General features: G+C 45.6%; 1 protein-coding gene across 1 annotated transcript; it reads left to right on the top strand.

Moving 5' to 3' along the window:
- Positions 1-2,239: 2,239 nt before the first annotated feature.
- CCNF (cyclin F) lies at positions 2,240-16,961 on the top strand. Its single transcript, XM_064462226.1, has 17 exons — positions 2,240-2,393; positions 5,649-5,803; positions 6,235-6,341; positions 7,250-7,317; positions 8,102-8,295; positions 8,654-8,707; positions 9,252-9,356; positions 9,954-10,031; positions 10,504-10,655; positions 11,301-11,465; positions 12,133-12,256; positions 12,606-12,786; positions 13,223-13,310; positions 13,878-13,977; positions 14,294-14,424; positions 14,609-14,778; positions 15,275-16,961. The coding sequence occupies exons 1-17, from the start codon at positions 2,381-2,383 to the stop codon at positions 15,736-15,738; spliced, it is 2,349 nt and encodes a 782-aa protein (XP_064318296.1). The 5' UTR covers positions 2,240-2,380; the 3' UTR covers positions 15,739-16,961.
- The last annotated feature ends 129 nt before the right edge of the window (positions 16,962-17,090 follow it).

Below are 17,090 nucleotides of genomic sequence, written 5' to 3'. Positions count from 1 at the left end.
CTTTTCCTCTTCAGGGACCAACTCTTAACTGTGCAATGCCTTTCCAAGGAGGCGCAGTAGTGTGAAGGACAGCATGTCCAACCTGGCGCCCGGCTGCCTGTTGGAGGGGTTGCACCTGTCCCATCTGCCAGCTCTGGGCAGGGGTTGCAGACACCACAGGCTTCCAAAGATCCTGCCAGACAGCTGTGTTTAGGCAATGTGAATCCCACCGCACTCTAGTCAGCCTCTGACCTGGTCTGTCTGTCCGTGATAAAACCGTCTGGATGTTCTGCCATCTGACTCCAGAGAGGACAAAACAGGACAAAGCTTCTGAAAATCTCAACTTCCTCCTCCCTGTGCCCACCTCAGTTTCAGATATAATCCATCCCTCAAACACAACCTTCCCCATGCCCTGCCTTCCTCTGCTACTGCAATGTCTGGGAAGAATGTGAGCTACCTGAGGGGATTCTGTACCGCGGATGACCTATGACTCAAGGAGCACCTCCTGCTGGTATTTTAGCTCTTTGTGGGGAGCTGATTATTCACATTTTGTTTGTTGGTTCAACTTATTTTTAATTGGCAGAAACAGCTGTGAGGGGGAGAAGAAATAAGGAACAAAAGCCAACAGCATGATTAACTTTTTAACATCAAAACACTTCTCAGTTAAAAGCAGCTAAGTATTCCCTGTGCTCCTTGTACCACTTGTCAACATCAGCAGCTGCTGTGCTCCCCAGCAATATTTCATAGTTTTACGGATGAAGGAGGAGGTGGACCTGCACAGGAGAATGCCTGTCCGCAGCAGCTCATCCCCCGCGGTCACTGCACGGGACTGTAGGGCAACATGAGGGGCTGCCAGTCCCAGCAAACCCAGAATTGTGGTGTGAGCTCAGAGAAGCCACCTAGCTGCCCCAGCTCAGCTCAGCCTCCCCAAAATGAGATCACTGGTGAGATTTCAAAGCTACCCCAACACCATGCGAGGTCATACAAGCATCCAGAAGTTCATGTTCTACGGATGAAAAAGCCTTGTGAAATCTAGAATTGTCCTTAAATAAAACTCCTACACATGTTAGCAGGAAGAAACCTCAACTGCACTGGGACTGGTGATGTTTATTCAAGGTACATAACTTTGGGAAAGTTTCCAGACACTGCAAATTGTGACAGTCACTTTATGTCGCACAAAACCACTGCTCCTCTCCTTGCTGCTCTTTTCCACAACACTCACAGGTCTTCAGGTGAGCTGAAGCAATAGCTGATTTTCCCTACACAGCTTTGTTTGTCTGCCAGCCTTTTCAAGACACATCTTTATCGCTTCCTGCATTCTAAGGGTCAGGGCTTTCCTCTGAATCCTTGACTCAGGTTTAAACTTTGACTCCTAATTGTTTTCCTAATTCCCCCTCACACAAGGCTGTGAAGGGGCAGGAGCAGGGCTCTGTGGAGATAAAGGGTGTGACATCACGGTTCAGGACATCAGAAACGGTCTCTGTTTGGGCAACCCCGCTCCTTCCCTCCAGCACACGTGTCCTCCCTGCTGCTCTTGCTCCAGCACTGGCATCCTTAGGCCCCAGATACTCATTAGGTAGAAATAAGACAAAAGTGTTCCCTCAGCAGCTGTCTGGTGTAGCTCCCTTGGCCGGACAGGCCTCGGTGCCAGAGCAGGTGGCTGCGGGTGAGCAGCACCGCAACGGCAGGGAAGGCTGCGGCCAGCCTAGTACGGAGGAGGGAATCAGGGCCCACGAGGGAGCCTGGTCCACCGCTGGGCCCTGCCCGCAGGGTCCCTCCCCTGCGCCCGGCCGCCAGTGGCGCCACAGGCGGCAGCATGTCCGTGGCCCTGAAGGGAGCGAGCGCGCGGCCGGCGCGGCTGCCATGGCAACGCCACCACACTGGGAGGGGGAGTGGGACGACGGGGGGTGGGGGGGGGGGGGGCCTCGCACCACACGCATGCGCCGCATCCGCCGTATCCGCGAGATGCTCAAACCGCCAACTGCCCCAATTCGAATTCGCATCCTCAACCCCCAATCAGGGCCGGCGGGGCGGGGCGGGCACCGCCTCCCGTCGGCCTTTTGACCAATCACAAAGTCTGCTGTGTTTAAAAAAAAAGTGCGCGCGGCTGGTAGGCGTCGCTCGGAAGAGCTGGGCCTATCGCGGGCGGGAGGAGTTGCAGCCCCTCCCAGGGAGGTGCCTCGGGGAACGTGGCCTGGACGGAGCTCGCCGCCGGCGCCTTCCCTGACCCTCGCTGAGCGGCAAAGGGGTGTGGCAGAGGGCGGGGGCGTGTCCTCCCGCGGGCAGCCCCGCCCCCCGCCGGCCAGTTCGGTCCTGCCCCCTCGCGGCCTCCCCCCTCACTCGGAGCCGGTCTGGGCGCAGCGGTCGGTGGCCTCCGCTCGGTCCCCGGGGACGCGCCACGATGAAGGCGGGCGGTGAGTGGTGGGGCCACCCGCGGGCTCCGGGGAGGGCGCTTAGTCTCTCGTCTCCTGTACCCCCTGCCCCGCCGCGCCGAGGGACTCCGCCGCGGCCCCCCCCCCGTCCCCTCCTCAGGGGGGCTCTGAGGGCGGGAGGGCCGCGCCTGAGGGAGTGGGGCCTGCCCGGGCACCGCCGGGGCCTGAGGGGCCGCCGGGGACCGCAACGGCTCGGCGGCGGCGGTGGGGCTGTAGCGGCTGCGCGCCCAAATTCAAACGGCGGCGGGGGGCGGCGCGGGCCGGGTGGGGGGGGCTCGGGGCGCCTTCGGGGAGGGGGGGGTACGGTCGGTCGGGGCTGTGGCTGCCCCGGTCCTCCGCCCGCCTCAGAAGGGCCCCGCCTGCGGGAACGTCCGGCGGGAGCTTGCCGCCCGGTGCCGTACCTGGGGGCGCTCATTTCCCTCCCTTCCACCGAGGGACCCGGGGCTGGAGCGGGCCGAGGTGTCTGAGCACTACTGCGCTTCGAAGGCGGGTGTTAAGAATTGTAAATTGCGTGTGGAGCAGCACATAAAGCGCTTTAAACTTGCTGGGTGCAAATCGATAAGCGGGAAACCCTGTTCAAACGTAAACGTTCCTGTCTTTTTTACTCTGAGGGTGACCGAGCGGCGGCCCAGGGTGCCCAGGGCGGCTGCGGAGGCTCCATCCTCCGGGGCCTTCAAACCCGGCTGGATGCCGTCCTGTTGCGGCTGACCCCGCTTGGGCAGGGCGGTTGGGCTGGGCCACCTCTAGAGCTCACTTCCAGCCTAAACCACTCTGATTTTGTGAAGCAAGAAATTGAAGATTTCCCTGTGCGACTTCCTGTCTTTTGAAATTGATTTTTTCCTTTTCCCTGAGCTGCCCGAGTACCCCATACCCCTAGCCATTCAGATGTTTATACAGGTTTAATTGGCATACCAGTGTAGAAGTCCATTTCTCTTTCATGGCAATAATGCTGAAGCTTTATCCAGGGAAGGGGATGAGAAGGATAGCGGTATTCTGCCCTGTGCACCTCAAGTTTTTATTTTCATGGGAATAGCTTTTTAATCAAAGACAGGTTACAGGTAGGTACGTGCTACTGGTGAGACACTGGATGCTGTTTTGTAGCAGATTGGTGGTTCGCTTCATGAAATCTGAAGTGCTAAGGAAGTTAACCTCATACATGAACAGAAAAACCTGTATTTGCGTAGTGGTAGCCATGGCTCAAGGGCCCCTTAGGAATCTGCAGGCTCCTCTTAAGGATGCTGCTGAAAACCCACATAACCTTCCCTTTGCAAATGGAAAAACCTGTATTAAGTAATTGACTCTGATGCAGCAACTTTGCTTTGAACAAATTGTGACCTTTGCATTGGCTATACAGTCTGCACATCTGGACACTTCCCAGTTCTGTGGGCTGCTGTGCTTAGAGGGAGACAAGGGTGTAACTGGCCAGTCCGTATGTCTTCCATCCACTGCATCTGCAGCTGGAAAGAGCTGTTGCTCTTATCTTCTCAGAGAAATGCAATGCATTGCTTCTTGGGTCTCACTGAAGTTGTGTGTGAAGAACTGGAGACAAGTATGAGATCGCAAGGCTTTCTCTATGTTAGGTTATAACCAGGAGATGTTAAACACTTAAAGTAGAAAAGCAGGGGAAAGGTGAAAAATATTAATGGAGAAAAATATATGCCTAATTAAAATTCTCTGTCCTCACCTTGACTTTTCAGGCACCTTCTCTTTTTGTTGTAAAAAAAAAAAAACCACCTTGGGAGCTGCATCTTTCTCTTAGCTTTTGACCCTATAATCTAGTGAGACTACATAGCTCTGGCTTGGTTTACTTCATAGATAATATGGGGTGGTTTGGTACCGGTATTATACTACTACTTTGACTCTACTGTTTTCATTTATGTCAAAAAGTATTCAAACTAATAATGGACTAGTGAAAATAGGGTAAGCAATGCTAGTGCGTGCATGTTGCACAGTATGGGGCTCTCGAGTGGAGTCTATGCCTTTCATTATGCTTTTTTAGAAAAAAGTAAATTTCCTAAGTATAATCTCTTTGTATAAGACTTAAACCAGAGTTGAAAAATACAGCCAAGAAATCTTCTGTAATAAAGTCCAAGACCCTTACATCATCCTTTAATTTGTGGGACTCAAGCTTTCACTTAATAATTTATTTTTTGAGCCCTTGTGTCTGCAAAGCAAATGTTCAGAAATGGGCCTCTATTGCTTGTATAGACTGCTCCTGAGAGCTGTAAGAGCCTGACCTGGAAATGAGCAGTGTTGGCATCTCCACTGTTGCATGGCAGGGCTCTGAAAGGTACAGCATGAACTGGGATTGATTTGGGTCCTTCCACCCAAGCACCACTCTGTGAGGGTGATCATTTGCTGCCGCTTGCGGGCTGGAGGTGGGGAATGTGCTCATTTTCCTCCTAGCACCTTTCACTGATTTGAAGTTCTGCCATTTGTTAGTCAGGCTGCTGTGGGTGCAGGCAGGGGCCAGGCCCTTGGCAGCAGCCCAAAGGCTGTGCTGTCCTCAGGAGGTGGAAGAGGGACTGGCCTTTTACCACGGAGTAGGAGTCTCTACCAGCAAGCAGTACTTATGTGCTCTAGGTTTTGCCTTATCTGTTAGATGGTTTACCCTCACTGCATTCACCAAGAGAGGAAAACATTGTCCTAATGAGGAACAGAAGATGTAGGCAATGTATTAGCCTAGGAATGCTACAAGGTGCTGAAACATGGGGAAAAAAGCTTCCTGGTTCTTGGGGCTCTTCTGTGAACACCTGAGGCAGCAGCTGGTTGTTTAGGAAGATGGGCTTTTGGCTTGAGCTGGTTTGGTGGGTCTTAACTTCCCATCTCCCTGATCACATTTCAAGGACTGCTATCAACTGAGAAGGAAAAGTTGGGGTAGGGGAGAGGTAGGTGAAGTTGTACTAGTGACAGTTTAACTACTTGCAGTTAAATGATGGAGTTAGGGTGTGGAGGGGCTCTCCTCAATGAAGAGGACATGAGTGTGAGCCATCCCTTCTGAGCCTCTTTGCTTAATTGACTAAATTGAACGAGTCACTCACTACTTTGGCTTAGTCTTCCAGCATTATGTGACACATGCTAAATCTGTGTATGATGAGTATGTTTTAAGGAGCGTCCTATGCTGCAGTAAATAGGTGCTCAAGTAAAGATGTGTTTATGCATGTGTACACTCTGCAGTGCTGTTTTTCCTTGTACTGTTCCGTCGCTAACTGAGGTGTCCCATGTTTTGTTTTCCAGTGATTCACTGTAGATGTTCCAGGTGTTTTTCTTTCCCTTCAAAGCGAAGAATAAGAAAACGGCCCCGAGTCCTGACGTTGTTAAGTCTGCCTGAGGACGTTCTTTTTCATGTTCTGAAAGGCCTTCCTGCTGAGGACATCCTTTCTGTCAGAGCTGTGAGTCTGCTACTGCTTCCTCTCTGTCAGGTACCATGGCTTATCTCTGCCATTAGGAGCCAAGGCTGCACATGGAAAAGGCTGGCTCCTTGTGTCAGAGTCAACCTGAAGAAAGCCAAAGAACACATGCAGTAATTAGATTTTTGCTATCCCAGTAGCAGTTTTATTTCTCAGTACTCAAGCTTAAGAAGATTAGCAATAGCGTTTGAGTGCTCTGTGTAAATTTTCTGTGGAAATTGTTCTGCGTGATCACTGTGGCTGAACAAATCAGTTTGGTTTGTCATCTCCTGCCTTAATGATGATGAGGCAGGTAATGAGTTATGATTAACTTGTGATGAATTAGCCACCTATGTAAAATTAGATTGCAAAGGACTATTTTTTTGTTGGTCCCTTCATTTTAGTAATTATTATTTTATGTTCCCCCCTTGCAGGTGCACTCCCATCTTAAATACCTTGTGGATAATCATGCTAGTGTTTGGGCATGTGCAAGTTTCCAAGAAATATGGCCTTCTCCAAACAATCTGAAGATGTTTGAAAGGTAAGCTTTAAGAATGCAATTTGTCTGATGTTGTAGAAGAGGGTGTTTGAAGGTGGATATACAATTCTAACCAGTCCTCACTGTAAGTGGGGGATCTGACATTCCCTTTTTGTAGAAACTTTTGCTTAGCATGACGAAGAATTGTTGATTTCGTGTCTAAGCTGCAGCTTATAACTACTGCTTCTTTAACTGGAGCAGGGCCCATTGCATATACTGAAGTCATTTCTCTTTAAGGGCATTAATATTCCATATAGGAACATAGCACAGTAACTAAAATCTGTTACTGGTACTTCCTTATGAATGTGCAAGTGAAATCAGAGGCTCAAGAGCAATAACAATATTTCTGAGTTGGTTTGGTTACTTCTTGTGCAAACCAGTCTATTTAAAGAGAGGTAGATTTCAGTATTAAAACAAGTGAATTTTGAAGGGGTAATAATCTGCTTAGAAAGGATGGAGAGTGTCTTTTTATCCATCTGACTCAAAGGGGATCAATCAGTTTAAATGTCTTGATAATTGTTTTGCTTCTGACTATTGCTGCTTTGATGCATGTATTATGTTCTTTCTGAAGAAGACTATTACGTGCACATCAGTTTGGAAGGGCCTGATGCATGTCCTCGAGGGTAAAACTACCAAACTGTGTTATTGCATTCTGGTGGTGGGGATGTTGTGTGGGAATGGGAAACAGTTCCTAGGAATTGTCAGATTATCCTGGACATTGGCATACAAAAGTGTTGCAGCAAGAAAAGCCTCAGTGTAACTTACGTTTAACTTCCGTAGCAAAAGCACGTATGCTTATGGCTGGTGATACCAAATTCACAGCCTGGCCTACGCTGAAGTAACTCGTCTGAGGATATGGGTCTGGAAGCACCTACTGATTTCAACCTCAAACATCTCTGTTTCCTGTTCAGGGCTGCTGAAAGGGGTAACTTTGAAGCTGCTGTGAAGCTGGGGATAGCATACCTGTACAATGAAGGCTGTAAGTGTGGAAGCTTGTATGCGGATCTTTGGGGAAGGTGGCATGACAGAAGGAAATATAGACGAACTGAAGTTTTATCTATGGATACAGAACAGACTAATTGTCTCATCATGAAGTTGGCACTTCTGCTGGCTGCTTACAAAGTTATTTCTCCTGTGTCTCAAACGCTGATGCTTTTGTACCCAGGTTCTAGAGCAATGAAGTGCAGAGCCAGCGTGCTGCCTTCAGTGTGTGGTTGGGTCTCGTTTACTATCACGCCTCTTCAGTTTTACCTTTCAGTGCAGCTTAAGCACTGGCCACTAAACTGCTAGGTGTTAAATTAGAGTACTGTTCACAGGTCTTTTAGAAAAGAAGTCAATGCAGAACTTATGAATTAATGTTCAGAGGTTATCCTTTGTAAACTTCTGATCAAACTTGGCTATTTGCTTAGACTGATAAATGTAACAAAAGGGACTGACAATTGACAGGAGGAGCCTCCTTGCAGAGGATACTGGCAAGGCCACTGTGTACCAGTTTGCTTGTACACTGACAGGAATTAACATTACTTTGAGTGTTGGTATTTGCAGAACACCCCTCCGCCCCAACACAGGGTTATACGTTCCTAAAGACTGATTGTAGTAAGATTTTTTTCTTTTGCCGTCTCCATGATTTTTAAGGCTCTAAAGGGAAGACACTGTTCAACCTTTTCCTGATTGTATCCTATTGTCTGCTTGGCCTGACTAAATGCCAAGCAGGCGTTATGAATAAACTTAAAACTATTTCTGGCTTCTTTTTTTGTGTGTAGTGTCCATCTCCGACGAGGGTCGTGCAGAAGTGAATGGATTAAAGGCATCTCATTTCTTCAGTCAGGCGGAGCGTTTGAATGTGTGTGCAGCCCCATTTATCTGGCTTTTTATCCGTCCTCCGTGGTCCTTGAGTGGAAGCTGTTGTAAAGCTGTGGTCTATGAGAGTCTCAAAGCAGAGTGTCAGTTGGAGAAAGTAAGATTTCTTTCTGCCGTTGACTTAAACATAGAGGCCAATAACTGCATCTAGGTATTTTGGAAAAACTATTTTTGTTTCCCCAAGGAGCTTCTATGCTCTTGTTGCTTAATTGACTGTGGATCAATCATTTTAATGAATTTGTTGCCAAACTGCATTTGATATATCATGAGTGCCAGAGGCCCGTACTGTCTCTTCTGAGAAATTCAGTACTGTCTCAAAGATAACAAAACATTGAGAAAAGCAAGTGGGGGTAACGACTGAAAGGCAAACAAAATTGTAGTCTGGAATTATTAGCAAAAATTGCTATTGTTCTTTGTTTATCTTTAACAATGCTTTATGTTAATGCTTTCTCCAGGCTCAGAAAGGATCTATTCTCCACTGCTTGGCTAAGGTCTTGAGTCTCTTTGAGGTGAGCAGTGTTTCTGACTTGATGTGTTTGGGTGCCTTTTTTGGTGACGCTAATGCTGTTTACCTTGATTTAAAAAAAAAAAAAAAAGCCAAATGCTCTTATATTCCTCGGATGGCCTAGGAATTTCTGTTCTCATTAGTTTAATGTACTGGTTGTTTGAATGAATGTTATCAACTTACTTTATAGAATTTTACAAACAGTGGAATTATTTTTGGCTTGATCATGGGCTTGCAGTGTGTTTGGGTCTGAAAGAAAGCCTTCCAGTCATAATGCATATTAAAAAAAAAAAAAGCCTTCAATGGCAAGCAAGCCAAAAAGCTTCTGTCTAGCTGAGGAAAACCACTTACTGCTTCCTGAGCCTGGATCTTCAAATGACAGCACTGAGTGGCTGTGCGAGAACCCCCCCCCCCCATAGTCTGAAAGGGACTAGCAGCTGGTTGTTTCTGCTCTGTAGCTTTCTGTACACAGTTGTTCTGGAGCTTCTGCAGTATTCAGCACCCAGTTGGCTGGACAGCAAAAATACCATTGTGCCTTTTGTTCTTAGGATGAAGAAAAAAGAAAAGAATCCCTTGAAATGTTTGAAGAATCTTCAAAGCAGGGTTGCTTAAACAGCTCCTACCTCCTTTGGGAAAGTAACAGAAAGGCTGCTGTAAGTAGGGTTTTCTGGGGTTTGATTTGTTTGGTTTTTTTGTCTCAAAACAACTCTTTCACTGCAACTTCTGGATCTGTTATGTGCAATGAACATGCACAGAAAGAAATTGCTGTTCCTTAGAGCTTACCTTCTTCATAAGCAAGGAGAGTGCTAAGAACTCTCTCAAATGAGCTTTGGTGTCTGCCTTGGTGTTTAAATATTTAAAGTGAGTCTACAAGCGGTTGTAGCCAAGGTGCAGGCAGAACTTCCTTTATCTTTAGCTCTGCTAAAGGCATAGGCGCTGCTGCTGGCTAGTGATCATATGGCTCACTTGGGAACAGCAGGGGGGAAGCTGCCTGCATTGTCATTAATAAATCTGCCAAAGCTCTTTCACTGGAATCCTGAACAACCTGTCTCATTTCCTGTAAGACCTTGGGCAAGAGCTGAAGTAAGTTTCTGAAAAACAATGTTGTCATCATGATGAGAAACAGGCTGGTTGCTGAAATAAGATGTACCTGCAGGCAGTATTCTTACTCTGGATGTTAGTACTACAATCCTACTGTTCGTTGTGTAAAGGTAATAGTTTTTTAAATATGTTTACATTCTTCTCTGTAGATGTCAGATCCTGGCAGATACCTCCAAAGTCTCAGGAAGCTACGGGACTATGCAGCAAAGGGCTGCTGGGAAGCACAGGTTAGACTGACTTTTCTCAGGAAAACTTTTCATTTGGTCTTTCTTATGCTGTCATTGTAGGCTTAAACTCCTCTCTTTAGAAGCAGGGTCAAAATTGCTGAATAATATCTGCATGTGTGTGCATGTATTTACTCTGCAGATCCCCCTTTTGGAAAATACTGCATGTCTGTGGTACAATCCAAGTAAGGGCGCACTTTTTGAGGGACTCAAAAGCTTATCCCCAAATAGTATGTGCATCCAACATTTAAGCCAAACTAAGAACTGATTCTGTTACCTTTCAAGTAGTTTGTCACGTTCACTCTGTTTTCAGCAAGAAAATCACAGGACCATCCTGTGCTGCTTTAGTTTGCATTTGGTTAAAAAAACAAACAAAAAACCCAAACAAGAACACCACCACGAAAAACCAAACAAAAAAACCAACCCCAAAACAACCTACCCCAAATAACTTTCTTTTGTGTTCTCTCTACTACAGATAGCTTTAGCCAAAGCTTGTGGGAATGGAAACCAACTAGGATTAGAAGCAAAATCTTCCAGTGAAATGGTGTCTCAAATCTTCCAAGCTTCCCTTCCTATCAGCAAGCAAAGTATCTTCACTGTGCAGAAAGGAATGAATGAAACAATGAGGTAAAAACTCCCATCTGTGAGTCAGGCCACACAGCAGAAATCAATGCTTATTTCCCTCCACATCTGTAGAGGGAAACAAATCCAGAATGAGGTCTTTTGGAAGATGGCATCTTTTGCTTCGCTCTTCCGTGATGCATTATGTACAATCAAAGAAACACATGACATTTTGCAAAGAGGAAGTACTAGAGCCCTTATTTCAAGCCTTGGTGAAGAACTGAAATGAGGGGTGAGGTTTTCTCTGGACTGTAAGTTCTTGCCTCTGTCAAGATTAACAAGCTCTTTAAGAAATAGAGGCACTGTTTTGGCTTGTTGGAGGTACAGTGACTCTCCAGTTATCTGAGGTGGCTTTTAGCCTCCTAACTGATATGCCCTACCCCTTTCCATGTGCAAGTGCCTACTAATTATAGCTTAGCTTCTGACTATTTCACAGACAACTTAAGATGACTGTTGACCCTTCCAAGAATAACAGACCTCGGGTTGCAAATTCTTCTCTCAGTGCAATGTGTCACTATTTTGAAAATTCTTTTGGTTGAATTTCTTGGTCTGAACTTTTGAGTGGAGAAGGGACTCGGTAACTAGACTTGGGGAGGGTGTTCAGCACAAGTTTGGATGGCTTCCAACAGATTGTCTCTCTTTCCTGTCCAGGTACATCCTGATTGATTGGCTGGTAGAAGTGGCTACCATGAAAGACTTTTCTAGCCTGTGCCTTCACATGACAGTGGGATGTGTGGATCGTTATTTGAAGCTCAGACCTGTGCCTCGGGCTCGACTACAACTTTTGGGAATAGCCTGCATGGTCATTTGCACACGGTAGGGGTTCTGACGGATGAACAGAGGTGGTTATTGCGATCATTCAAATAAGCTTCTGTGGCTCAAGCTTTTTTCCCCCTTGCTAGTAATAATACTAGGAAAAAAGTCTTTGGGTTCCCTTTACATTGACTGCTACTTGAATTGTGTTCATACACAAACACACTCAATCTCTGCAAATGAGACACAAAATGTTGTTTCTCGAACATGCTTTTGAATATTAAAAAACTCCATGGTGGTGGATTGGTCTAAATGCATTCCATCAGCAACTGAAGTCTTCCATGCCATATCAGCATGAGTCAACCCTGTAAGGAGCAACTGCAGTGGTGGTGTTACCTAGGTTAGTCTGTTATGCTCAGACAAACAGCATGGTGTGGTGGAAAATTGTTCTTTTGTATTAGTTCCCTTAATATCTTGCATCTTAACCTAGAAGCGGTTTCATAAATGAGGAATTAGGAATATTCTAGTAGTAGGTGGTTCCAGCTTAAAGGTGAAATAAATGAAGAGCTGCTGTTCTCTCTTTCTGGTCTGTACCTGGGAAAGTACTTTATAAAGTTGTTTAACTCTCTGGTCATCTTGGGTGCGTTTATCTGCCACAAAAACAGTAGTGCACAGGTGCAGAAATTCCCTCTTTTCTGGAGTTAACTGTTAATAATATTTAATTTTGCAGTTTTATCAGCAAAGAGATCTTGACGATACGGGAAGCTGTGTGGCTAACAGACAACACATACAAATATGAAGACTTGGTCAGAATGATGGGTGAGATCATTTCTGCCCTAGAAGGAAAGATACGGGTGAGTTTGGAAAGTGGATGGAATATTTCACCCCTTGGGCTGCTACTGAAGTTGGGCTATTGTAATTAGCACTTCTCCTTATCTAAAATATTGGATTTTTATGCAAGTGTTCTCAGTCAGCTGTGGAGACTTATGCAGATACAAAAATCCTCTGACTTTCTGTAGAGATTAAAACTTAAGTTTTAAGAGGCCATGTAGTCTTTCACTGGAGACTTTCAGTGTCAGTGTGGTAGTTTAAAAAAAGCTAACAAACCCTAATGTAAAGAAAACAGCATTCACTGGAAATAACTGCGTTAAATACTCGGTGCTTGTCTTGTATTGCCAACCTCTGTTCTGCTTTATGTGCTAGATACCTACCATTGTGGACTACAAAGAAGTATTGTCAAATGTAGTCTTGCTGGAGAGAAGAACTCTTCACCTTTACAGCTTCATTTGTGAACTGTCACTCTTAAACACAAGCCTTTGTGTGTATTCCCCAGCTCGGCTGGCTGCTGCAGCATTGCTGCTGGCTAAGATACTGCACAGGCAAGGTAAGGAACAGCCTCTTCAGCAGAGCTGCCGCAGGATATGTCAGTCTGCCCTTTCCTTTTAGGGAGCTTTTTTTATTTTTGGTGTTACTTTGTCTTTAGGCAAGATGCCTCAATCACTGTGGGGGAAAAGGGGTACAGGTATAAGACTTCATAATGAAGAGTTGAGTTCAGTCTATTTTAGCTCTTAGCTATGATGAACAAGAGTATTAGCATCAGGCTATGCAACCTTTGTGTTTAAATGAAACTGAAGATTTCTGTACTTAGGTTTACCTGCCAAACTGAAGTTATACTTATGTGTGAAGCTAGTTGTGAACTTGAATGAACTGTCTGCAGGCATAACCTCATAGAGATCATGATTTCTATTTCATTTTTAAAAAAAGTCTGATTACAGAACTTCCAAGCTTCATGAAATGGTAATATACGTTCTCCCTTCCAGCACACCCCTGGACCAGCCAGCTGTCTGAGTGTACCGGTTTTTCTCTTGAAGACTTGTTGCCCTGTGTGCTAAGCCTCCACCAAAAGTGGTAATAGTTTTGGAACTCTTCTGGGAGGGCACACAAGTACTTGGATTCCAGTTCTTGCAGACGTGCAGCATCTATAGAGTCAGCCTTTCCCAGTGAAGGATGTGGCTTTGGGAAACTGCCTTGCTCCCTGCCCCCATAAGGCACTGAGGCCTAGGGGCCAGTTCAGGGGCAGCTGCTCTGTTTCTCACAACAGATGCTCGCCCTGGGTTACAGAAAATGTGATGCTCCTCAAGACTCAATGGGTTTCAGCTTGCCAAACAGCACTGTCTTCAGAAGACTGCAACTGGCTTATTGGTGAGCTTCAGGAGTTCCAGTAGCAAAAGTAGCTCATTTTTGAGGGAGCATAAGGCAAATATCTTGCTTACCTCAAGGAACAGAAAAGGAATTAGATGCTTATATGCTCAGAAACCAAGTGTCCTGGCTAGCTGCTTAGCAGTTCTCCTGAAACACCAACTTCCTTAGCACAGAGCTGAGGTGGACAGAGGGAAAGTACTTAAATTGGCAGGTTTTGTTAACATTGTTTCATATAATCCATTCTAAGACTGGGGCTTCAATCTTTCTTTCCAGTTTCCATGATGATGTCCCAAAGGATTATAGGCAGGTGTCCTTAACTGCAGTGAAACAACGATTTGAAGATGACCGTTATGAAGAAATAGGCAAAGAAAAGGTGGGTGAGTTCTTTGTCTTCATTTGCTGATGTCTGACAGCCAGAGCAAAGCTACCGTATGGCAGGATGTAGTGAACTTCAAATAATGGGAAGTGGGTTCTAACTTTAGACTGTTGGGAGGAGAGAATGTCTAAATAAAGTGGTAGTTTTAAACTTGATCTGCGGGGACTGTAACTGCTCTGTCTGTGTACATGTGGGAAGAACTCACTGGGATAGATTTCTCCTAGAAAATAAAAATAGCCTCCTCCTAGCTATCTATTCTTTACGGGAATCTCATGGTCTAATTCTTACTGGCTCTTGATTTTTTTTTTTTCAGATGATGAGTTACAGCCAGCTCTGTTCATTGTTGGGTGTGAAACAGGAGGACCCAGAACCCAGTCCCTTGCACACAAATGTGGTGGAAATTCAGACTTTCCTTAGTTCTCCCTCTGGAAAGAGAACTAAAAGGCTAGTATAATTTACCATTGTAAATGTCTCTGAAGATTAGCATAAGTCTTTCTTCCTCTCTGGCATCCTGAGGTTTCATTCTTAAATATGATCAATTTTTCTGTAACTACCTTGACATCTATTAAAAGAGATGGAAAAGAAGACTTGGCTTTTAATGTGTGGCTTCTGGATTTTCTTGCTACAGGAGGAGGGAAGACAGCATTCAGGATGACAGAGGCAGTTTTGTGACTACACCCACAGCAGAGCTATCCACCCAGGAAGAAAGTCTTCTAGATAACTTCCTAGACTGGAGTTTAGATTCCTGCTCTGGTTACGAAGGTGATCAGGAAAGTGAAGGCGAGAGAGATGGAGATGGTGAGGGTGTTTTTCTCCTTATAAAAAGCAGACAAGATAATTAAAACTTTTTCATCTTTGCTTAAAACTGTTTCTCAGGCAACAGAAGCCTGAACTTTCAGCTGAAGACCAGTTGGAAAAACTCTCACACTTCCCCAGTGGTTAGAATTATTAAACTATTTTAGACGTGTATATCTCTTCTATTTTTCTGTACTGCTTCAGAACATGATGAAGGGTTTTGAAGCTGCTTAGCATTTTGGGGTAAGACTGTTTTCAGATACCACTGACAGGGGACCAAATGTGATGAATGGCCTAGTGCTGACACTAGGTCTGTTTTCTAAACAGCTTAGTACCTATCCAAATAGTCTGAAGAGGGGGGAAAGTTACTGTTTTAAATGAGGGGGAACTTATGTCTACTTACATATGGACAGGAGGGTAAAGCACTAAGGCTTGATTCTGTGCTGAATGCCTGCTTGGTGTTGCACAATCCAAAACTAACCTTTTTATCATTCCCCAGTGACAGGTCCCAGTGGAATCTTGGATGTGACAGTGGTCTACATGGATCCTGCAGAGCACTGCTGTCAGGACTCCAGTGATGAAGACAACGTAGCTGTAGAGTGGGCTGGGCACACAGCACCACTGAGGGAGGCTAAGCTGCCAGATGACACTCGCAGCCTTTCCGCATATCTCACCCCAAGAAATCCTAACCTGGAAGGGAGCTCAGGCTACTCTTCCGTCAACAGTGCCAGTCCTACATCTTCTGTAGACGGCAGCCTTGGAATACCTCTAAAGCCTACCTCAGCACTGTCTCTTGGCAGTGCCATGAACAGGGAGCCATGCCTGCCTCATTACTTGGAATCTTGTTTACAGTCAGTCTGTGCTAGGCCCAGTGAGGGCAAGTGTGACAGAAGGCAAGTCAAGCGAAAAAATGTGGCAGAACACAGTGAAGAAAGGGTGAGCTTGGGCTTCTTGAGCCTTTGATTTCTTCATGCTCTTTACTCTTCTAGAGTTCCTGGAAACAGTACTTCTGTTGTAGTCATACAGGGATGATAGTGAATAATTGTCAATACCTCCAAGAAGAGCCTTTCCCCCCAACTTTGCCTATGCCTAGTTTGTAAATCTGTAGCTTGCTTCTGGGCCTTCTTTCCTTGATAGCTGCCTTTTTAAAATATTCCCTAATGTCTGATCCTCTGCAAATTCTTTTCCACATATGAAACTTCATAGCTTATTTTTGTCATACCTCAGCAGTTACTCCTTGGTGATAGAACTTGTCATGCCCCTTGCTTTGCTGTGAGGCCTGGCACGATAAAGGAATTGACCTTGGTTCTCAAGTTACTGGATGTAACACTATGCTTGAATTCTTCCACCTGAAAGACCTGAGGTTGTGCTGCCTTTTCCTTCTGGCCAGGTACTAACTCAGCTGGTGCTTCCCTCTCCTCTGTATATACCATTTGCTGCACTGATACAAGGTTTTTATAGCTACAATCAAAAGGTAAATGAAGGCTCACTACAGATCTGAGTTTCTTTTTTACCTTCCTCTCAGATGGTTTTAAACCCCATTTGCCTCAGGCTCTAGCTGCCATGTTTTCCTTGCCTGAAAAATTCTCCTTCTGTGCCTTAATGCTTCACTGCCCAGTACTACAGTAATGTGACCTTGGTGCGCTGTTAGTCTCTGCTGGAATGGTGTGGTTGAACTGCCACCTCCAGTCTGGCTCAGTTTCACTTCCTGTCTTGCAGAGTCTTCCTTGCTATTTCCATTAATGTGTCCTCAAAGTAAAGCACAACCAACCTGAACACTAGCACCAGGCAGTAATGCAGAAATGGCTTTTGGTATGGCAAACTGTCTGCCCTAATTTAAGCCTTGCTACTGGCTCCTTATCTGCAAGGGTAGCATATGTTTCTCTTATCAAAAATGAAACCTGTGCCGCTTCAGTAGCAATTTGAAGAAGCCACCTACACTGACCTCAGCCTAGCAAGCCTGGGTTAAAGCTCTGTCAGCCTGTGAACATTAGGAAAACAACCTACTCTCTACAACCACGTAGTGAGCTTTGAAATACCAAGGTACACAACTTCCAGGAGATGTCACTAAATTTAACACTGGAACTGGACTCTGACTCTTGTTTAGAAGTTACTGTGGCAGATGGCAACAGTTCAAACACACACACATGGTGTAGTGACTTTTTTTATAAAATTTTTTTTATATAGATGGCTCCCTGTCTTACTTCAGTGACTGGTATCCCACTGACCTGGGGAACTGAGGGGGATGCTTGGAGATGAAGTCAGAGTTTCTCTCATGATTAAACTGCAGATGGGAGTGCCTATAGGCTGTTTAC

Source organism: Phalacrocorax carbo, chromosome 10 (genome assembly GCF_963921805.1).
Source record: "Phalacrocorax carbo chromosome 10, bPhaCar2.1, whole genome shotgun sequence".
Taxonomy (NCBI): Eukaryota; Metazoa; Chordata; class Aves; order Suliformes; family Phalacrocoracidae; genus Phalacrocorax; species Phalacrocorax carbo.
Note: the sequence above shows the minus strand (reverse complement) of the source record. Positions and strands in the feature narration are given on the sequence as shown.